The sequence below is a fragment of the Panthera pardus genome, unplaced genomic scaffold (assembly GCF_024362965.1).
Source record: "Panthera pardus isolate Hobbes unplaced genomic scaffold, ASM2436296v1 HiC_scaffold_27, whole genome shotgun sequence".
Taxonomy (NCBI): domain Eukaryota; kingdom Metazoa; phylum Chordata; class Mammalia; order Carnivora; family Felidae; genus Panthera; species Panthera pardus.
The window spans coordinates 36,470,500-36,494,592 of record NW_026526843.1 but is presented as its reverse complement, the minus strand read 5'-3'; the positions used below and the strand labels follow the sequence as shown (position 1 = coordinate 36,494,592).

Sequence of the window (24,093 nt, the reverse complement as noted above, 5' to 3'; positions counted from 1 at the left end):
GGGCTTGAACTCACGAACTGTGAGATCATGACCTGAGCCAAAGTCAGATGCTTAACTGACTGAGCCACCCAGGCACCCCTAGGCAGAATTCTAAGAATGACCCTTGCTTTTGTATAATTTCCTCCCCTTGAGTGTGGTACGAACTTATGAATATGGCATTCCTATAATTATGTTACATGGCAAAAAAGAACTTTCAGATGTAATTAAGGTTAGTAATCAGTCGACTTTGGGTGAATCAAAGGGAAAATCATCCAGGTGGGAGAAGTTTAATCACAAGAGCCCCTTTAAAAGCAGATAATTTGATCTGGTGGCAGAAAGGGAAGTTAGAGAGATTCTAAGCATGAGAAGGATTTGATGTACTCCTGTTGGCTTGAAGATGGAGAGACTCATGTGAAAAGGATATAAGTAGCCTCAAGAAGCTGAAAATGGCTCCCAGCTGACAATCAGCAAGGAAATGGGGACTGCAGACCTATAGATCCAAGGACATTAATTCTGCCAAAATCTTGAATGATCCTGGAACTGGATTTACCCCCAGAACCTTCAGATAAAAGCTTAGCCTGTCTGACATCTTGACTGCAGCTTTGTGGGACCCTAAACAGAGAACCCAGTCAAGTCTGCTTTAACTCTGACCTACAGAACCACAAGATAATAAATGGATGTTGTCCTAAGCTACTACATTTCTGGTAATTTATTACATAGCAGTAAAAAAATGAATATATACCTAAATTCAATTAATCATGAAGCTCTCTAGTTTCTACCTCCCAAATATTTCCAGAACCTGTTTTCTCTTTTCCTATGTCCATTACTACTTCCTGTGTTTAGATCCTTCTATTCTCCTTCATGTTCTACCACACAGCCTCCTACTTGGCCTACCTACTGGTCTTGTCTTCCTCAAATCCAAAGCACCAGAGTGACCTACCCAAACTGCACATCTGAGTACATTATTCTCCTGCTTAAATTCCTTCAGTGGCTTCTAGCCCTACAGGATAACATCCAAGCTCTGTAACACAATTTACGAGGTTGTTCCTGGATCTTGCCCTTGACTTCCTATCCACTTCATCTTCTGCCACATTTGCCTTGTTCTTTATTGTGTAACATAGGGTTTCTCAACCATAGCACTACTGACATTTGGGGTCAGATAGTACTTTGTTGTGGAGAGCTGTTCTGTACATTGTAAGATGCTTAGCAGCATCCCTGGCCCCTACCAACTAGTTGTCAGTAGCACACCACCCCCATTCATGACAACAAAAAATGTCTCTAGACATTGCCAAATGCCCCCTGGGGAGAAAATTGCCCAGAAGGGAACTTCTGTGGTTCCCTACACCCAAGCTGGCTTTTGTCAGGAGCTAATACCACAATACCTGGAAAGGGTAGAGTTTGTCGTATTGAGAATAAAAATATTCTAAATCTAGGAAAAATAGATGGACTGGGATTCTGGAAATCCCCTTTGATATACCTTTTTAATGTTTGTTTTTGAGAGAGAGAGACAGAGTGAAAGTGGGGGAGGGGCAGAGAGAGAGAGAGAGGGAGACACAGAATCCGAAGCAGGCTCCAGGCTCTGAGCTGTCAGCATAGACCCCAACTGGGGGCTCAAACTCACAGACCGCGAGATCATGACCTGAGCCTAAGTCAGATGCTTAACCAACTGAGCCACCCAGGTGCCCTGCCTTTGATATACCTTTTTAAAGTTAAGTAACTTTGGTGGTTTGGGAACAGTCTGTGACCCTTTGTACTAGGAGTCCCTTCTGTTTAGACAGCATCTTTAATTCTGGAGAATTAGAAGGGCCAGGATGGGACTAACATAAAAAGAAAAAGGAAATGGCTTCTTTGTATTTACTCTAGCTTTAAGAAAACTTGTGAAGGGAATTTCATTTTTCCTTCTATATTGTTTTGACAAGAACTATGGGCCAAATCTCTACACAGAAAGAAAAATGAATTTGTCTGAAGCATCCCTTGGGGCACATGTTTTAAGAACATGAGCTTAGTAGTTAGGGGACAGGAGAAACTCCAACACCCAACAATTCTATTACTAGGTATATATTTGAGCAAAATGAAAATATATATCCACACAAACAGTTATACACAAATGTTCATAGCAGCGTTATTAATAGTAGCCCAAAGATGGAAACAATTCAAATATTCATCAACAAATGAATGGGTAAATAAAATGTGGTATCTTCATACAATGGAATATTATTCATTCATAACAAAGAACGAAGTCCAAAATACATGCTACAACATGGCTGAGCCTTCAAAAGACATGTTGTATTAAAGAAGTCAGTCACAAAAAAACTACGTATTGTATGACTTGTTTATATTAAATGTCCAGAAAAGGAAAATCTATGATATAGAAAACAGATTCGTGGTCACATAGGGCTGGGGGGGCAGGGAGGGGTGGAATAGGGTAGGGGGTGGTAGCTAAAAGGTACAAGATTTTTTTAGGTGATAAAAATGCTTTAAAATTAACTGTGGTTGTGGTTTCACATATCTATAGACATATATAAAAATCATTGAATTGTACACTTCAAATGGGTGAAGAATATGGTATGTAAATTATATCTCAATTAAGCTATTACTGAAAAAAAGTAACCCAAGCAATTCAGGGCCTTTCCCTACATTCTCTGGCCCAATCCTGCTTAGGACCACTCTAAAGAAATAGGACATGGGACAAGCACATTTGGATGGGTCTTGGATGAGAACGTCAGTAGTCTAGAGCATGGCGGTGAACACTACCAAGGAACAATGGTTCCTTTTAACTTCTTTTATCAAGTCCTCTTGGTTTTTTTCTACTTAATGAGCCTTAGCCTGTCCCATTGCTATGGCAGTGGCCTTGGAGTATTTCAGAACATCTATACAGGAGAAACTTCCATGCTGTTAGTTTATACCCACGGTTCTTGGAAGTTCTAGAAAACTTCAGAGTATTTCACTGATAACTTTTGATGCCAGGGTACCCCCAAATATGAGGATATGGGCCACTGCTATTTCTAGATGTCATATTAAATTCAAATTTAAGGGTGCCTGGGTGGCTCAGTCTGTTAAGTGTAAATTCAGCTCAGGTCACGATCTTACAGTTCGTGGGTTTGAGCCCCGCATCAGGCTCTGTGCTAACAGCTCAGAGCCTGAAGCCTGCTTTGGATTCTGTGTCTGCCTCTCTCTCTGCCCCCTCACCACCCTCAAAAATAAACAAACTTTAAAAATTTTTTTAAAAATAAAAACATAAAATCAAATTTAAAAAACTGTCTTATCTTTTCAACAAATGCTGCTGGGAAAATTAGGTATATATGTCCCCCAACACACACAACGAAAAAGAACCTTGATCCTTACCTTACATCATATACAAAACTGAACGTAAAATGGATCAGATACTTAAATATAAGAGATAAAACTATAAAATTTCTAGAAGAAAACATGGGAGAAAATTTCAAGGCCCTTTTGTTACACAAAGTGTTATTAGATATGATACCAGTGCATACTGCATTAAAGAAAAATTAATAGGGACGCCTGGGTGGCTCAGTCAGTTAAACATCCAACTTCAACTCAGGTCATGATCTCAAGGTCCGTGAGTTCAAGCCCCACATCAGGCTCTGTGCTGACAGCTCAGAGCCTGGAGCCTGCTTCAGATTCTGTCTCCCTCTCTCTCTGCCCCTCCCCTGCTTGTGCTCTGTCTCTCTCTCTCTCAAAAAAATAAATAAACATTTAAAAAAAGAAAAATTCATAGACTTCATCAGAATGAAAACAATGTCCTTGAAAAGTTAAGATAGTCATTAAAATATTAAAAGACATGTTATAGACTGGGAGAAAATATTTGCAAATTACATATGTATAAAGGACTTGTATCCAGAATATACAAAGAACTCTTATAACTCAATAATATGAAAACAGAACTCCACTTAAAAATGGGCAAAGGATCTAGACAAACATTTTTCCAAAGAAGATATACAAATGTTCAATAAGCATGTGAAAAAATATTTGATATCATTAGTTCTTAGGGAAATTCAAATGAAAACCACAATGAGATACTACTTCACACCCACTAGCATGACCCTAATAAAAAGGTAGTTGATAACCAGTGTTAACAGGATGTGGAGGAACTGGAATTCTCATACCTACATTGCTGATAGGCATGAAAAATGGTGATGCTACTTTAGAAAACATTTTGGCAGTTTCTTAAAAATTTGAACACGTAACCCAGCAGTAACACTCCCAGGTATTTACCCAAGATAAATGAGGGCCACATAAAAATCTGAACATGAATGTTCATAGCGGCATTATTCATAATAGCCAAAAGGTGGAAACAACCAAATAGCCGTCAACTAAGAATTAATAAATAAAATGAGATATATTTCTTTTTTTAAAAAAAAATGTTTTTAGTGTTTTTATTTATTTATTTATTTATTTTTTTAAAAAGAGAGAGAGACAGCATGAGTCGGAGAGGAGCAGAGAGAGAGGGAGACACAGAATTCGAAGCAGGCTCCAAGCTCTGAGCTGTCAGCACAGAGCCCGACGCGGGGCTCGAACCCACAAACTGTGAGATCATGACCTGAGCCGAAGCCGGACGCTCAACTGACTGAGCCACCCAGGCACCCCGAGATACATTTCTACAATGGATTATTATTCAGCCATAACAAGGAATGAAGTATTGCTATGCTACAAAATGATCTTCCTTGAAACCATGTGAAGAAATAAGCCACAATAAATCACATAATTGTATGATTGCATTTACATTAAATGTCCTGAATGGGCAAATCTGTAGAGATAGAAAGTAGATAAGAGATTGTCTAGGGATGGGATGACTGGGGATTGGAGCATGATGTCTACAGGGCATAGTACGTGTGTGTGTGTGTGTGTGTGTGTGTGTGGTGATGAAACTGTTCTAAAATTGATTGTGGTGATGGATGCAGAACTCTGTGAATATGCTAAAAGCCATTGGATTGTACACTTAAAATAGGTGAACTGTATGATATGGGAATTATATCTCAGTAAGGGTATTTTAAAATCTGTATTTGGGGGCAATTCTTTTCTTGCCCTTTTGAGGGACTGACAATGAGAAAGATGAAAATAAAGAGTGAAGGTCAAGAGGCCAGTTACTTCAATGGCCGGTAATGGAATGGTCTGCATCCCCAGATCAAACCCCATGTTGGCAATGATCCTTCCCAGCACTGAAAATAGCACCACTGTGGTGGAGACACCTTAATAATGACACTGTCAAACACCTGTCACAATTTTAGCAAGCTGGCTTTTATCTTGTTTTGTTTTATGATTCCTCCACCCTCTACTCCTCATATCATCCGTTGGAGAGAAAAAGAGGTCAAATCAAAATTATAAGCTCAAAAATATTCTTTAGTAATGCCATCACAGAAATTGTAAGATCTTTTATATTCAGATCTTCTGAATAGAAGAACTGTGCAAATACCATAGGGACCATCCTAGAAAACAACATCTCCACCAAGGTGAGTACATTACATTGGAGACTGTGGGAGCACAGAGAGTGGAAGGACATTGAGAAGAGTAGTGGCTTGGTGAAAAAAATCTAGACAGAGACCACACTGTGAGATGAATACTCTGTTATCAGAGAGCTAGAAGTACTCTTGAAGGTCATGTACTTATCTCAAAACCTAAGACCCAGAGAAGAGATATGATTGGCCCCATGTCACACAGTTAGTGGAGAATAGAGTGGATGCTAGAACTCAGGTCTCTGAATCCCAGTTTAGGGCTGAATGTTGGATATTGACAGACTAGTTGGTGTGGGAGACTGGAATACTATGCCAAAGCTTTTGATTGAAACAGCCAGGCCCCACCTCCATCATTGCTCAGAGCCAAGAGCATCTCTTCAACAATACAACTCTAAGAGGATAAATTACTGAAGAAATAACCAATTGCCAACCTATGCTTTGTCCTTTCTTTCCAGACGGACAGTATATTTGATGTTTGGCTACCTCCATCATATGCCTTCTTTTAAAGTACAAAATCTGCCTCAGTGTGAGGCATCTTGAAGTACACATTACAAATGGCAAGGTAGTTTGCAAACTGTCTCCTTTCACAGAGCCTGGCTTCCCATCTTTGATCTTTTCCACTTCATGCCCAAGCCAATCCTCTCAAAGCCTGTCTCCAGGAATTGAATCTGTAGAAGGTTGGGGAGGGGGATCTTTTGGTAATACAAACATCACCTTTCCAGCCTTGATTCGCTCAAGAGAAGGTCAATGATAAATGACCTCCCTCTTGGGGCATAACTTAAGGCCACGTGGCTTTTTCTATTGAGCCAAATGTTGACTGAAAGGGTCATAACACTAGGAGGAAAGAGAGGTTGGCTCTGGGAGAACTGGAGGCCTGGGAATATAAGTAAGACCAGATGTGGGTGGAGGGGGCAGAGATGATGGGGGCGGGGGAGAGAAAACGTGGCTACACAGGCAAAGTAAGAACACATTCACCTTGGGAAATGCACTCAACATTTTCAAGGTTAAATCCACCTTGTCTTCCTGTGTTCCCCATGATTCCCTTTGTGCCTGCAGCACCCAGTTACTTAGTATAGCAAGACGGAACAAGTTTTTTCTGGAATACTTAACAGTCGTTCAAACATCCTCTGTGCTCTCATTTTCCTATTTCATCATCTTATGGTTCAAAACATGTCTTAAAACTCCTGTTCTAGCTCCCAAGGCTATGGGTCACCTTGGAATCAGCCTAAAACCCTTTCATGTTATTTTTCTGAGACCTAAAATTCTGGTCCAAGTAGTTGGTACTAGAAAGATATAGAGACATAAAATAAATTCACCCAATTGAAAATGGGCCTAACAAAGGTAACACAAATACTAAAGGGCATACTTAGCCCTTAGGCACGTGTCTTGAGGCAGTGATAAATCTTTGACTGCACAGACCCTGCATGTGGACAAAACTGAGACCAGAGATGCCAATAAGTGCAGCATGAATATGGATGGTGTGAGAACCAGCTGCACCCCTGTTTAAGATGCCAAAAAGCTGGAAGTCTATTATTAAAGCTCTGCATCTCCAATGGAAGCACCATGCTCTATGCTTTACAGAAATGAATGTAAGGCTGGGGGGTGCTGGGTGGCTCAATCGGTTAAGCGTTCAACTCTTGATTTCAGCTCAAGTCATGACTCAACGGTTGTGAGATATAGTCCTGCGTTGGGCCCGGTGCTGGACACGGAACCTGCTTAAGATTCTCTCTCTCTCGCTCTTCCTCTGCCCCTCGTTCCCTCTCTCAATAAATAAATAAATACATAAATAAATACAATGTTTAAAACAAATGAATTTAAGACTAGGTTACTGAGCTAGTACTACTACCAAGTGAACCAGAAATTTGGGTTCTAGTTTTTACACATCCATGATCTTTAAGCATAAGTGTGTGGCTTGACCATGAAAATTAATATTTGGATAATTTTGTCAACACACTGCAAAAACCACTCCAGCTGCCAAAGAATCAAAAAAAAAAAAAAAAACCAATCTCATCTGGGAGTTAACTAATATGCATCATCATCTAACCCTTCATATTTTCCCTGACCTCCTAGAAATCCATTATAGCCCATGAGATTAGCAAGGGCCCCGTCGACTCCTCATTTCATTAGCAACTTCTTATTGAGGTGAGGAATAAGTTGGGACCCCTTCGTACTGATGATGGTTAGTTCCTCTGTCTACACAGACCACAAATATCTCAGGGGCAATGAGTCAGGAAATCTGTCTTCTATACTGGAAAAACATAAGCCCTAAAAAGACCAAGGGCTCCAAAAGCCATCCAAAATAAAAACAGAGAGAAAGAGATGACAGCCATGTCCGTAGATTTCTTGTCAATCAGCGTGAGCCAATCAATCAAACTGTACACAGAAGAGCAGAAGCAACAATAAATCTGGAATAATCAACTGGGCTGTTTTAACTGATCATTATTCAAACAAAGGGGGAGAAAACCACGTGATTTTTTGTCAGTCTGAGATCCAGTTGAAGCAAGACCAAATCCAAGTGATGGCCTTGATTTCATGATTAAAATGTTCCATAACAAATAGCCTTGACCATACGTTGTCCTTTCTGCCTAGTGCCACATTTAGGCAAAGACAGACATGGAATATCCAAGCGCGTCCAAACCATTGCAACACATGTGCCTTCAGCCTGCATTGAGGAAGATCATATTCCCAAGCAGTAAGAATACCCACCAGTAATCAAAGTGACTGACAGGTGTTAACATTAGAGCTGTCATCACCAGAATTGGGGAATGGGCTGGGCTCCAAGATTTTGAGTTTGGCTAACTTTCAGTATACTCAGCACCTATTTTGTAATTAGTAGGTTTGTCCCTGCACCCCCAAATTTTGTTATTTAATGTCCTTTCTGTAACCGCACAACAATGTTTGATTTGTGGGTTACCCATGCCTACCAATCTAACCAGTGAGGTTAGGGTAGTTAGTTCCTAATCATTCAGCATCTTCTGTAAACAGCATTTCCTAGTGTGCTCTTCAGAATATATACATGTATATCCCATTTAAAAAAAAGTGTTTGTGGTTAAATAAAATTGGGGAAATCGTGGGTCTTAATTAAATTGGTTTCCTTTCTGCAGGACTTCTCAGAACATTTAATGTGCCAATGAGCACCATGAATCTCTAAGAAGGGCTTATAATTTGCAACATTTCACAACATTATTTGACCACAGAACCCTTTTATGAAAAGCTGCTGGGGAGCAGGAGATGGGGACGGTTTTTACAATATACTTTGGGAAATGTTGCCTTAACTTGCCATGACTTGCCATGACTTCCACATAAGTAACAAATAGGAGCTCCCCAGGGGGAACACACACTCCTTTGGAAGCCTCCTATCTTTTCTGATAGACCTAAAGATGGTGTCTGAGGCACTGAATGCAGAGGGCTTCTCAGAACATCTCAGAACATCTACCTAGGCCAAGTTAGAATAGCTTTATGTCAGTCTGTTCAATCAACAAACATTTATAGAGATTCCACAATGTATCAGAACTGAGAATTAAAAAAAAAAAAGGTGAAGATTGCTTTAACCTTGCACAGAGGTGCAAGAACCTGAAGACAGAGAAGTTTTCAGGGATAATATGACATTTGAAACAGGCCTTAAAAGACAACCCTCAGGGGTCCAAGCAGGCAGAAAGAGACATTTTAAGGAGAAGGAACTGTATTCAGAGGTACTGATGTCTGACAAAGCTTTGTCCTATTCCCTTGAGCACTGCTCCTGATGTTTCGGGACACACACTATATCATACACTAACATTTTATACTGTGGTCCCCAAAGAAATGGGAGCCAATGCTTGAAGGAGTTGGAGAAAGCTTGCTGTTCTGTGTGGCCTGCTGTAGGATTAAAATGCACCCATCACAGGTTTGGAGCCTGCTCGCGTAGGAGGTGGAGGTGTGGCTTTATTTACCACTAAGAGCAACCACAGAATGCCAAGGTGTGGTATAGCTCCATAAAATGCTGAGAATTTGTGCTAAGAATGATGGAGGGAAAGTAGAGGGAAAGGAACTAACATTTGTAGATATATATCTAAATTGTCTAGCAATTGACATACCTGGTTTAACGGCAAATCGTATGCATACATATTTACATCTTGTGTTTTAATTTACAAAGTGCTTTCGTATCCATTGTTTCTTTTGATCTTCAGGTGAATTCTGTGAGCATGGGTAGGGCAGGTGTCATCAGCCCCCTTGTATAGAGAAGTGGGAGGCTTCGGAAAGTTAAGTGATTAGCCCAAGGGTCACATAGTGAGTTGCAATATTATAATAAAAACCAGGTCTTCTGAATCTCAGTCTTAAGTCCTTGATTTGTATTTGTCACACGTTACTCCAAGAGGCTGAAGGTATAGAGATATGGACTTATGCCCGATATAAGGAAAATCTTTCTAAAAATCACAGGTTTTCAACAGTGGGATAGGCTGTCTTATGAAATTGAAATGGTTGCAGAGTATATCCTTGCCATAGGTGGGAGATTAAATGTCATGGCTTCTAAGGTCACTGTCAACGCTAAGATCCAATGATCCTAAAACCCCTGGCTTCTATTTCCCCAAGATGAGGTGTCCAATGATTCCGCCTGCTCCTGGGAAGCTCCTGTTTATTATGTACTTGGTCCTCAGGAAAGAGATCCTCTTTAAGAGATGCTTGGAGTTGGGACTTTTCCCATGGCAGGTAAATTCGTTGCTTTGGTACAACAAACACAAATCACATTCAACCAATGCGTCCAGGTATCACTCAGATCACAGAATGAGGAACATGTAAAAGTCACAAATTTAGAAACATTCCCAAATATGTGAGTTTGAGTTTTACCAGAGATTTAAACTCTTGCAGCATTCAGTATATGTCAGAAATCATGGGAGGAGACACAGTTCTGCATTTGAACACTCATCAGTCATTCTGATGTAGAGTGAATCTGCTTCTCCAGAATCTATATAATTGCGTACACACCAAAGGTATTTTAAGAAGGTAGGGAGTATGGACCAATAATAATCCGCAGTTGTCTTCTCTCATGGGGGACCAGGATTCTCTTTAGAGCTAACAGAACCAGCCACTGTTCCAATTCTCTTGGAACATATTTTGTCATACATTTACAGCTCCCTATGCTCAAGAGAATGGTGCATCTGTCTGATGGAGACGCCTGGCTGCATTCTTTCCCAGATATTAATATAGGTGGCACTTTAGTAGCGTAACCAATGACATGAAGAACCTGATTTGGAGAGGAACAGATGGCAGCATCTTTCTTGGGCTAATTTTAGGATCCTGAAATAGTCCCTTTCTCACACAAAACCATCAGTGGAACCAAATTAAGACAGCCATGTCACACGGAAAAGGGAGAAAGGAAAAATGTGGTCTAGTGTGAGGCAAAGACAAGGAACCAGAGACTTCAGTGCTTCCCCTGTATCCGAGTCCTTCCACAGAACATGAGGGCTACTTCAACCTCTTTTCACCACAATGGATGCTGAATACCAACCTAAGGCCATCTAAGAAGAAATGAGCCGGCAAATCTCATTTCTAGGCATACGCATTGAGTGATCAAGGTTGCATCACGTGATAGCCACATTCAGATTTATAAGAACGTGTAGGATCTAGGTTCTAGGTCCCTTACTCAGCAGATAAGAAAGCTGAGGCTAAGTGACCATCCTACTTGATGAGACAAAAGCAGATTGAATTTCAAAGCCTCAGATTTCTAGTCCAATGTTTTGTCTGCTGAAAAGACCTTTCTTCCAAATGATACCCGAAATATCAGGTAGGGATGATGGGAGGCGGAGGAAGAGACCCCAACCAGAAATGATGCCTGAGGTGCAGGATGGTCATCCAGGCATTTAGAACAACTGAGAAGAAGAGTACTTTAAAAAAAAAAAAAAAGTACCTACTTGTTTTCCATCCAGAGTGTAGAGTTTTTTGACAACCCCGGTCTCCAGCTTGATGGCTTCAGTGATGTCAGTGAGGACTTGCTCAAAAGAGTGGGCTGTCTTCTTGTTCAGAAGCACACGCACAGCCTTCCGAGGCTTCACCCCGCTGCGAATGATGGTCACCAGTTTGGGGCGCACAAAGTCCTTGTTCTCTCTGGCCTGGGCACTGTTGCTGCTAGCCAGGGATTGGGGGGCTTTCATATTGGCGGATGTCTTCACATTGACAGACCAGTTGGGATTGACATTCTTGGTGTACTCCACCTTTTTAAAGAAGTTGTCTGAGGAGCAAACATAGCTTTCCCCTAAGGGAAGAAATAAGTGGTGATTAGTTCCACAGCCGATATGTGGACCATTCTAACCAAACTAATGCACATTGACCTTGGAGTAGGGCTTTTGGAGATAACGGTGATAATAGCCAACTGTAGGCACAATTTCTTACTGGGCTCTCTCTCTAAAACTTGGATCATTCAAATTCAAGAGCTGAAAAATCCTATAAAGCTAAGGGTTTTAAGGACAATGAACCCATACATCTAAGTATAATCTAACAAGCAGGGTTCTCTTGCTTGATACGGTTCTATTGCAATTGAAATGTTTATGTTCATTTCTAGTATGTTTGTTTCCATCCAGAGTGTAGAGTTTGATACGATTTTATTGCATTTGAAATGTTTATGTTAATTTCTAGGATGTTTGTTGATATTCAGGGGCATTACTGGAGTGTTTTTAACATGTTTCTATTTCTTAATGTTCCTGTCCTATTTCTGGACTCATAGCCACATTCCATGGTTATATTATAAACCAGGGAGAACTTTCAGAATTAATAGTTTATCCCAAGTTAAAGTGACCCAAGTATCCTTGTACATTGGGCATATAGTACATAACTGCCAAGAAGCCAGATTGTCCTTTGCACAGAGTATGTGGCTAAGCAGTGGAATATTGAAATGTGAAATGTATGTGTGTGGTGAATATATATATATATATGTGTGTGTGTGTGTGTGTGTATATATATACATACATACATATACATATATATATATACAATTGTGTCCTCTACTGCTCATCTCCACATCAAAGTGGAGAAACTGCCTGAATAACAACATGCACGTGCTCGTGCGCGCGCGCACACATACACACACACACCCCGTTGCTTATGTTTGCAAATCTAGCTGTTGCTTGAGAAATACTTTCTCCTGTTTCTACCACCCACCCCTCATCTTTCCATCTTCCCCAATGCTACACACTAGATCTGTGTGTTCAAGGCTCTCTTCACCAGGACTCACCCTTGGCTGCCACAAGTAAGGAGGTGGAGATGTAAGAATATGTTATACAGCTAGATTTATGGATTGGAGGAATCTAGTGTACTTTTCACATTTATCTTGGGCTACAGGAAATGACTAATACAGCGGAAGGAACACCGGGGCCAGAGGCAAGGCAGTGGCGGGGAGTAGACACCTGGGACTAGAAGCTGGAGAAAAGAGGAAGAGAGGTAGGCTCAGCCTGGAGGAGAGAGTATTGGAAAAGGTTGAATTTGTTGAGTAAAACACATTAGCCTGAAGGTATATAGAAGTTCATCCAGAGGTCAAGCTGCAGAAAACTAGTGTGAGTTAATCAGGCTTAACTCATCAGTAACAATTCTAAATAAATAAGTTGGTCAACCCTAGCCAGTGCAAAGAAAGCATTACACACAATTACGGACTGATGGCTCTTCTTCCTTTGGTCTCAGCGGGAGAACCATGCAGGGACATTCAGAAACACCGGGCTGATAATTCCCTCCTTCTGCAAATATTGATTGCTTTGCTGCAGCGCCAAATCCTTTAAGTCATGTTAATTAATAAATTTTTCAGTTAGTGCTGAGAGAAGATTCAGTCAGATTCTCTAGGGCACCTTTGAGGACATTTATGTGTGTTTGTGAAGGGGAAGGGTGAGTGGCTTCCAACACTGCTCTGAGTCCAAGAGGCCATTGGTGTTCTGTCTTGTCAGGGGGCCAGGGGGAGGTTTGTAGGTGAACGTAGGCGTCCTCTCCCACGTGGTGCACATACGCACACCCAGGATGGAGTAGTCAAAGAACTCAGTCGAAAGAAACCCTAAACTCTCTCGCTCCCTTACAGGCAAATCCAACCTAACCCAAGGGATTAGAGGCTAGGGTCTTTAATTTGGGACTTTAAGGGGTGAAGGAGCCTGCTCAATTCCCCCATCTACTCACAGCCAATATCTCCCCACACCCTTCGAGATGGCCCGTTGCCTTAGCACTCCACCAGATTCACGGGTACCTTCCAAGAGGTTAGTGCCTTTAAGTCAGATGTTTTCCATAACTTGTCAAGTACTTTAAAACTCTGACAACTGGTGGTGTAGAAATGTGTGAGGCTATATATTTATGATTTCACTCATCTACAGTCTCCTCTGGAGAGTCAGCTGTGTAGCCCTATTAGGACTCTGGACTTATTTTGCTCCCATGTCTTAAACCTCTTAAGCCTCTGAACTATGAGTATGATTAACCACCCCCAGATGAAAATGAACATGATGGCAGACAGCTATAGTATCATATGGCACCAAGAACTTTCCAGAGGGCCCAGCTCTCAGCCAAATCTATGTTGAGCACCTTCCAACAGTACATTTTAGTCTCTCCACTCTCTCCTTTTGGCCTCAACATGGAGTAATGGAAAAAGAGCAGCTGATGTGATGTCAGTCAGAATAGGGTCTCCAATACTTCCTAGCTGTGTGCCCTTGAGCAAGTTACCTAACCTCCCCCAGCTTCAGTAACTTGTCTGCAAAGTAGGAATGATAATAACAATACCTACCTCGTAAGGTTGTGGTGAGGCACAAATGAGATGATGGGTAGAAACTGCTGAGCCCAGAGCCTAGTGCATGGGAAACACTTGAGAAACTCTAGCTATGGTTATCATTAAGGCCCTCATCTGAAAGAATAGAGAGAGAACAAGAAAGAAAGAGGAAAGAAGCAAGGAGGAAGAAAGAGCTGAGGGGAAGGAGATGAAAAGAGGAGGAGTAAAAGCCCAAGGAAAGAAAAAAGAAAGAAGCAGCAGCAGCCATCTTGGAACTGAACTATAATCATGTATATAACATGACCACTACCCAGGTCTCATGCCTCGAACATAACAATTTCCTACTGGATAAGAGGAAGTATCCAGTTGCTGAAAAAGTCACATGTAGGACTCCATGGTTAACACCCAGCGAAGCCACGTGGTGCCACTGATGATGCATGCTGAGGGCAGGATCCTTTTAAGACTTTATACTTTTTAGTGCAGTTCTAGGTTCACAGCAAAATTGAGGGGCAGGTACCGAGATTTCTCCCACAACTCTTGTCCCCACACATGCATAGCCTCCCCTGTAATCAAACATCCCTGACCAGAGGGCAGGATATTTACAGTGGTCAAGGGCAGCAACTTGGGAAGTCAGACCCTGAATCCCAGTCCCAATCAGGCCTTTGGGAGCTGTGGGACCTCAACAAATCATTTAATCTCAAAGTCTCAGCTTTTCCATCTATAAATTGAAGGTATTACACTAGGTGACATCTCAGTTCCTTCCAGACCTAAAGATCTACGAGAAGGAATTTTCTTCTCTTTTCCATCCCCAAAAGACTGGAGGAGGTAACGTTATGAGGGTCATTAAACTTTAAAGAAATAGGCGCCCACTACCGAGGACTCTCCACTTGTACCACTGGAAAGACATCAAACGTGCTGCTGCATCTCTAGACCAAGGCTTCCTTGTTCTCATTTTGCAAACATCTGCAACGTCTGCTGCCAGAGCTGGGTGCTTCCTGCCCGTCCAGCTGCCTGGCACTTGGAGCTGGATGAGGTGTATTGCACCTTTACACAGCTGGGTTCCAATCCTGCCACAGCTTGCAGGGGCCATTTCCCACCCATTGGGAGCCTAGAAAGAAAGCCAGAGCCAGGCAAGGTGACAATTTGCTGGAACTGACGATCTGTTTCAGGGGGAAAGAGGGTAAGGAAATGAAGTCATGGAAGCACAGCTGAAAGGGCAGGAAGGGAACAGGATATGGGCTCAAGATGATCTAATGTCGGGGCGCCCGGGTGGCTCAGCCGGTTAAGCGTCCGACTTCCGCTCAGGTCATGATCTTGTGGTTTCTGAGTTCAAGCTCCGCATCGGGTTCTGTGCTAACAGCACAGAGCCTGGAGCCTGCTTCGGATTCTGTGTCTTCCTCTGTCTCTGCCCCTCCCCTTCTCTCTCTCTCTCTCTCTCAAAAATAATAAACATTAAAAAACATTTTTTTAAAGATGATCTTATGTCCACCTCCCTTCATTTTCAGGATGGCTCCATTTTCAAAAACATGAAATACACTCATATTTTCTCAGTGTGAAAACACTTCTGCCTGGGCTTTCTCCCCTTTTCCAGAACTTCCTCATTCAAGAAGGAAAATATTAAATGATACTGCATTGTATTATCCTATCTATTAATGAGGTACCTGTCCCCCAGGTGTCTTTAAATCCTTCTCTTTGGCAATGTGCTTGCTTTAGGAGCTAGAGGATAAGTTAGTGAGAAGGTGGTTTCATCTCATCTCATCTCATCTCATCTCATCTCATCTCATCTCAAATGAGTTATGGCAAAGGGTCTGGATCATAACTGATGTCACTGTTCAACTCAGATTTTCCAGCAAGACGGTCCCAATTGTCAATATTCTGTCCCATGCTCCACGTAATAATGCTCAGAATAATACCCCGAAGATTGATCTGGGTACTCACAAGGAAGTGAGGAAGGAACTGGGCAGGAAGGGAAGGAGAATGATTTTGCAATGAAAGACTAAGCAAGACAAAAGGAAGAGTCACATTCACTGACCCACTGGGAATATGACTAACACATAATACGACCACAGCCTACATGGCTTCACTAAGACTCCTTGTGTACCCAAAGAGCTGTGGAAAAGCTGAGATAAATAACCTGATTTGGGTCCAAAATGTCACCCTTGCGACTTTCAGCATCTAGCAGCAAACAGTAGACTAGAGGCATTAGACAAGGAGTGTAACAGGCCAGAGTGATTATTAACCAATACCAATTGTTTTTTATTTCATTTTATTTTTTTCTAAATATTTAACAAAGTGGCCATTTGGAAACCGTATGTTCCATGCTCCATTATTCCTTTAAGGTCTACAAAGGAAAAAAACAAAACCAAACCAAACCAAGGACTTCTTCACTCCTAGGAACTCCCATCACTGTAGTTAGCTGAAAGGGACCATCAGGATCACCTAATCCAGTATTTCTCAAGTTTAAAAGATCACCTGGGGAGATTTGTTAAAAACATAGATTCTGCAGCCCTAGCCCTGGGGATTCTGATTCAATAGATCTGGGGTATGACCCAGGAATTGATATTTTCCTGAATCTCTGAAAGAATCTGAAAGGCAGCCAGGTTTGGGAGGCACTGGCCATCCCACGGGGTCTGGAATCCCACTGACCCCCTCAGTAGTGTCATCATCATTGCTTTATTTTTTTACATCATTAACAATAATACCTTGTAGCTATAGCTTTACCTCGTCGATGCGTTTCCATAGCTATTATCTAATTATATCCTCACAACCACCCTGGTAGGTAAAGAAGGCAGGTGTTACTAGTCTCACACAAATGTTACAATAGATACACAAGATGTGGTTCATACATACAATGGAGTATTATTCCTCAATAAGAGGGACAAAAGTGTTGATACATGATATAACATGAATAAACCTTAAAAACACTTTTCTAAGGGAAATAAGCCAGTCACAAAAGATCACATGGTATATGATTCAGTTTATATAATAAGCAAATCTATGGAGACAAAGAGTAGGTAAGTTGTTGCCTAGGACTGGAGAGAGTGAGGGAAATGGACAATGACAGCTAACTGGTACAGGGTTTCCGTTTGGGGTGACGAGAGTTATCTAAAATTAGATTATGATGATGGCTGCATCACTTGGTAAATTTTCTAAAAATCATTGAATTGTAGGGGCGCCTGGGTGGCTCAGTTGGTTGAGCGTCTGACTCTTGATTGATCTCATGGGTCATGGGTTCAAGCCCTGCATTGGGCTCTGGAATGACAGTGTGGAGCCTGCTTGGGATTCTCTCTCTCCCTCTCTCTCTATCTCTCTTTCTGTCACTCAAAAATAAATAAACTTAAAAATTATTTTTTAAAAATTTTAAAATTAAAAAAATCATTGAATTGTACACCTAAATGGGTGATTTTTACATTGTGTAAATTATACCTTAAAATGGCATTTTTCTTCAAAAATGCTGTTTTACAAAGGAGAACATTATTTACCATGACGATAAGTTATGTAGCTAACCAGCTATAAACTAGGACAACTCAACAGTCATAGCTACCCTTTATTCCTGTATACCAGGAATAATAGTAAACGCTTCATACCCGTTTTCTTATTTAATCCTCAAAGCAGCTATTCCCACTTTACAGATGAAAAACTGAGGCTCAGGGAGTCTACATGGTTTCCCCAAGGTCACACCAGCTAGCAGGTGGCAGATCTTGGATTGGAAACAAATCTGATTCCAAAGACTCCTTTTCCTGCAATAACCTTCTGCCTCTAAGACTAGAACCTGCTGCCTCTGATTCTTCATCAGGGATCTTTCCAAACTTTTTCAGCGTGAAGTCTCTTGGGGAACAGTGTGCATGAATATTCTTAATCTTTCATTCAACCTCTTCCAATGGAGAACAAAGTGAGGGGCTTCTGCCCTCCATTCCTAGAAGAGTAGTTCTAAAGGGCAAAACAGGAGAGAAAAAAACCTTCTTCTTCTTTATCTTCCTCATCCCCAGTGCCCTTTCCCATCTGGCTCTGCAGCAGTGGGAAAGCTGGCCACATTTCTCAATATTATCTTAGAGATACCCCAGAATTTCCTTGACTGAATGAGCAGTACTAAGGACTGGGAGGTCACTGCAGCTTGTGGATGAAGATGATACATGAATAAATGCGAGTGAGCCTTCTTTACATTCTATATAACCCAGGAAGCACTACCAATGCACCCAGGGGAAGAGTCCAATCTAGCAGGACTCAAAAGGGTCAGGAGAAAGGGTGCAGTCTTCAAAATTACATTTATTATCTATTTCGAACTGAGATTATCACAAAACATACACATACACACACACACACACACACACACACACACACACACACACATCTAGGGAAAAAAATCAATATCAAGGGCTTGTCCTTGAGCAAGATATGTTAAAAATGGATCTGGGGAGGGGGGAAATCTGTGCATGACACTTCTCTTAGATCAGACACAAGAACATTCTAATTCCTACTCGAAATACAATGTCCCTTGGTTCAGAATTCTGCCTTAGCATCTGTCATGGCCTTTAACAAATCACAACTAGTGGCAATGAGGACATACTGGGTGATTCAAGGTGCTTTGTTTGTGAAAATTATGACGGAGGCACCCCTCAGATTCGACTGACACATGGGTTTTACAGTGACAAAAGATGCACACCCTATCAATTACTCTGTTGGACAGCTCCCTCAACCTCGGGCCAAGTCCTTCTAGTTTGCCCTGTCTCTCCTTTAAGATACGTGCTAGGATAGTCAATCCTTGCATGTTCAGAAAAAGTCTCAGATTGACCTCCGCCTGGTCATCCGGCACACGATCAAATAATCTGAGCCTTCTTAGCATTGTTTTTCAAGGTCAGTTATGTGGAAAAACCTCAGACTTGAACCATGAGACCCAGAGCCAGTAGCCGTATGGACACTGTCTCTTATCAGCAACTGGCCCCAAGTCACTTGACCTGGCCTGAGAAACAGCAGCGACTTGCGAGAACATGGTCTTGTGCAAGGGAAGCCCTCATGCTCCTTTGTCTAAGAACACAAGAAAGCTAGAAGCAGTGAAGCAGAGGCGGGGCACTCCCACACCAAGTCATTTAATGCGCTGTTTCTCATTCCTTGTTGGCTGCTTCATAATCTGGCTTCCCTAGAGATCTGCCTGCTCTAAACTCACCTTTCCTCAGGGAATGGAAGGGGTGAGGAGGTGGGGCTAGAGGGGTGGAGGAAAGGGTTTGGGGAGGGCCATTTGCATGATCACCGTCCCTCTAAGCTGTCCTTTAAAGCACCGTGTCAAGTTAAACGGATTCCATGTTATAGCGATTTAAAAGTGGGGATAGGGAGGCATCCACCATATAATTGACTTGATAACGTACAGTATTAAGCACGTGTCCCAAGATCAATCTTCTACATAACCACAGAGAAAGGCGTCGTGGATGAGCAAGGTTTTGGTAAGAGCTGAGATGTCCCTGCTTTTTGAGAGTGTACCAGGTTTTTTGGGTTTTCAGCAACATAGTCATAAAATCCGATTGTAGAACCAAACTCTAGAGAGGATTTAAAGGGACTTAGGTACAGTGAGTCAGTTCCTATTCTAATAGGAATAGTCTTTATTAAAATACCAGACATACCTACAGCTTTCTTTGGTATTTCTCTCAATGACCTCAGCCTTAGGGACACACCCTGAAGTGGGCTTTTTAGAAGCAACAGCTGAGCAGTGACCACTTACCTAAAAGGATAATCCTTTATGAATATGTCCAGGAAGTCCTGCTTTTAGGACGCCTACTTCCATGCGCAGCAATTCACAGTCTCTCAGCAGCTCAAAGGATATTTGGATACCTTTCTGTTAACCCAACCAAAGTTCCTTCTTCATTTTACAGCCCTAAGGAGTTCATGGTCTGCCTCAGTAATGCTACTTAGAATTGACTATGAACAAGATCCAGAGTAAATGACACAATTCAGATTTTCCTTTGTACCCTGACAGATGAGCACAATGCATTATCACTGCCATCCACGCTCCAACACCAGCAGAGACTAAAGGCCATGAAGAGCAATGGCTAATGGTCTGTCGATGCCTATAGGATCAGAGAGTCTCAGCATCGACCTGGTGCTCTGACAAACATAATTCCTAATTTTTTTTTTCCCATGAACTCCAAGAAATGTAACCATAGCCAACGATGCCACCTCCCACCAAGAGCCACCACCCTTGAAATTACCTTCCTCCAGTTCATCCATGCTTCCGATTTTCCTGGATCCATCAATGGTGTAAATGTAACGCACTCCCTGAGGCAGGTTGATGTTGTCAGACAGAGATCGAGTCAGGTCAGCCAGCAAGGCGTCAAAGCTGCGAAAACGGTCAGAGGACACAGCGTACACAATCCCCTTGAAGTAGCGGTCCCCATTGCGGTAGAAACGTACCTTCTTGGCTTTCTTCTCGTTGCTCAGTGCCTGCAAGGTTCTGGTTCGGTAGAAGCTACAATGGGCGCTGTGAGTGGGGCTGGGCAGCCCATTCATCCGTGAGCCTCGCATGTTCCTGGATGTCTTGTCTCTTTCGTCAAAATGTCCAAAATCAAGTTCCATATTTTGGTGGAACCTCAGAGACCTGAGTGTTGGACAAAGGGGGTGAGGGGAGGCAAAGAAAGAGGGGCAGGGCGGGGGAAAAAATAAAGAAAAGAATTCAAATATTAGCCAGATCCAGTTCTGCAATCTGCTGCTTGTGAAAAGAACTGCTTGAAAAAAGCCTGTGACCCATCTGCTGCTTGCCCCTGACCTGCAGGAATATTGATCTTAATAGAGAAGAAGGAGGGGCTGAGGGGGTGCTGGCGATGGTGGGGGGTTGGGGTGGGAGATGGGGAAGGAGGCACTTTGGGCACTGTTCCAAAACAGGAGAGGGAGGGATTTTGAAATCGCTTAAAATCCTGGGACTTATTGACGGTGGCTCCTATCAAATTGTAACTTCGGGCTAAATACATTAAAACTGGCATCTGTTTCCTCACACATGCCCACATGACTAACAGTTGTAAATGAATCCATAGCCTGACAAGATCCCCTTAAAGAGAATAGAAGGCGCTAGCTGAGGTTAGCATCTCCAGTTTGGGAAGCAATCTTTGTGCCTCAGTCAAATGACTACAACGGGGAATGTTTTAATTTTATTCCCAACCCTCTTTCCTACCCTAATGTGTGCATCCCCTCCCCCCAGAATAAACCAGGATTCTCCTTTAAAGGGACAGCCTCCAGGGAGTAGCTACTGTCTTTGTGCTATTCATCAAACCCTTTCCCCACCAAGCTGGTGCAGCTATCCGACATTCATAAGAAATAAGCTGAAAAAAAAGGATTAGAAAAATCAGTTATTTAACAAGTTATCAGCTCTGCTTCCCCCCGCCCCCTCTGGCACCATTTGGTCACAAAATCCTTTTCTTTCTTTCCTTTTTTTTTTTTTTTTTTGTTTCTTAATATGTGCACGATCCCTCCCCAACGATGCAGCCCCACCTCTTAATGGAATAATTTAATTGTTGAAAGATTCCCAAATGAGTCCCTGAAAAGCATATGGGACCTTCAGAAACAAGCACACCTTTCATTGTTCTGTATTTCTACCCTGACTGAAGGGGCATTTTTCCCTCACAGCGGGCAATTCACCCCAAACTTGTCTATTGCCCAGGTGCATTAGCTGAGGCAAAAGATGGTCATCTGTCAGATTTATTTTTTCCCTTTCTGCTGAACCAGAGAGAGAGAGAAAGAAAGAAAGAAAGAAAGAAAGAAAGAAAGAAAGAAAGAAAGAGAAAGAAATGAGGAAAGGAAAGGAAAAGGAAGAAAGGAAGAAAGAAAGAGAAAGAAAGAAATGAGGAAAGGAAAAGGAAGAAAGAAAGAAAGAAAGAAAGAAAGAAGAAAAGGAAAGGAAGGGAAAAGAAAGGAAAGAGAAAAAAGAAGAAAGAAAGAAAAAAGAGAGAAAGAAAGAAAGAAAGAAAGAAAGAAAGAAAGAAAGAAAAAGAAAGAAAGAAAGAAAGAAATGAAATCATGAAACCAAACACAACAGAAGCCTCAAGCGCTAGCAAAGGTAGTGACCATAGCCTATGAACCAAACTATTAACATGCATCTCACAGATGGGGATAAAAGGACTCACAAAGCAAGCAGAGCTCAGCTGCTACACACTGCCACATCGAGAAATTTGCAAGGGACCAGGAGGACAGGAGATAAAGGAGGACGGGTGTCTAGTAGGTTTGCCAGGCTCGGTCCCCCTTTTCTTCCAATGTCACCATGACCTGTGCTGAGCTCAGCATTGTCTCTGTCAGACAACCTGCAGTGGTAAGAGACCCCACCTCCTCAATACAAGTAGCAAGCATTTCCCCAGGCATGCGAGTAACACTTGGCTTTGCTTTAGGATCAGGGGTGGTATTACTCTAAACTATTATTCATCACAGTGAAAACAAAGGAACATCAAACTCACTTTTCCAAAGGAAAATCCCAGGTAGAGGCTTAGGAAAAAATCCGATAGGATAAGGCAAAATAAAAAAAAAAAAAAATTCAGAGAAGGAGAAGGAGAGAAAGAGAAAGAGCTAGAGCAAGCGCTTTGCCTTGTGCTTTTCCCGTTTGACATCTGTTACATTCTGCCTGAAAATCACTGGAAAGCCCCACTCACCGGTTTTCTGCTGGTTGGGTGGAGATGCTGAGAGAAAGAAAACCAATCTCTCTATGCCTTTGTTGTCTGAGCTCCAAGCAAGAAATTCCTGCCAGGGTGGATAGATGCCTTCTAGGTCCTAGTGCCTTGTCCAGCTTCTCCCCTATAACTCAGGCTTAGTGAATCCCCCCCAACTCCTATGATTAATTACATGCTTTTTTTTCAATTCACAGGCTGCATTAACAGCTCGGAAGGTTTCATTTATAACCAACAGGAAATTGCAGGGTAGCAAAAAGATCGCACAGGCAAATGCAGAATGTTCTAATGAGCAATGTGCTAGCCCTCCCCACCCCCTACCCCCTGCTTTTTTTTTTAAAAAGGAACTGGCGATTTCACTTGGCCAAAACCTTAGCCTATTCTGCCTGGGGACCAGGCTCAGAGAGTCCAACCAGGCTTCTTAGAAATTGTAGCTCTCTCCCTTTCACCTTCTTGAGACAAAACACTCTTGAAGGCATCTTAGTTCACGCACCCAACACCTGGTTGTTTTTGAAATAAGGTCAGTGGAATACACTATGAGGGAGTATGAAAAGCATAAGACAAAGGCCAGTACTTCCAGAACTTCATGGGGGATGGAGGAAAAGGATCCCAAAGACCTTATAGCTTGCTGTAGTAATCTAGCTAATGGAATCTGGGGCATTTGCCTTTGAGAGTTTGAGAGTTCAAGTCCAACCCAGAGACCTTGCCATGTGAAGTGTGAGATGCATATTAGTCTCTCCTCAAACTTCCTACGTGTTGCTAATTGTCTTCTTCAGATCAAATACCTTATAAAAGGGAAGGAACCCACCAAATTCAATTTATTAAATCAGGCCAGACTATAAAACAAAAGAAGAGAAAGATGAGAGACTAAAGTAGGGACAGGCTACCATCTTCACAACCAAGGCTGCATGCATTAATGGGTAGCACCTTGAACCATCATGACTCCATTTTCTCTTGGCATCCAGGAAGGTCAGAGCTAATAGCCTGCTCAGTAATGATCTTCTATCTGATTCCTAATACAATTAACCCTCCTTCTTAATATATAGCTGTTGGTGATTAATAGGTAAGCATTTTGTGTGCGTGCATGTGTTTTACTGTAAGATGCCTCAAAGTGGGATAAAAAATGATATTCCTTCCCTGATGGAAGGTGTTGGCTTAGCAAGCCTCCAGTCTATATTATCGGGGCAGACAGCCACAGTGTGCAATCTGCCTAGTCAAGGCTGCCCATCTTGCTGCCTGCTCTTCCGGTTTCTAAAGAAGTAGCCTCAGGGGACCGCCCGTGTGTGGTGTGTTCTTTTCC

General features: G+C 42.1%; 1 protein-coding gene across 3 annotated transcripts in view; it reads right to left on the bottom strand.

Annotated features, from left to right (window-relative positions):
• Positions 1-22,915, bottom strand: part of DCX (doublecortin) — a 109,311-nt gene extending 86,396 nt beyond the window's left edge. For 2 of the 3 annotated variants that reach the window (XM_019426878.2, XM_019426880.2), the window contains exons 1-3: positions 22,779-22,915; positions 20,358-20,743; positions 11,342-11,682 (exon numbers count right to left, since the gene is read on the bottom strand). In XM_019426878.2, the coding sequence (XP_019282423.1) occupies positions 11,342-11,682; positions 20,358-20,721 (705 nt within the window). In that variant the 5' untranslated portion in view covers positions 20,722-20,743; positions 22,779-22,915. Of the gene's footprint in view, positions 1-11,341; positions 11,683-20,357; positions 20,744-22,586; positions 22,722-22,778 lie in introns of those variants that run through there. The other variant, XM_053891247.1, reaches the window with a different exon arrangement.
• Between the last annotated feature and the right edge of the window lie 1,178 nt (positions 22,916-24,093).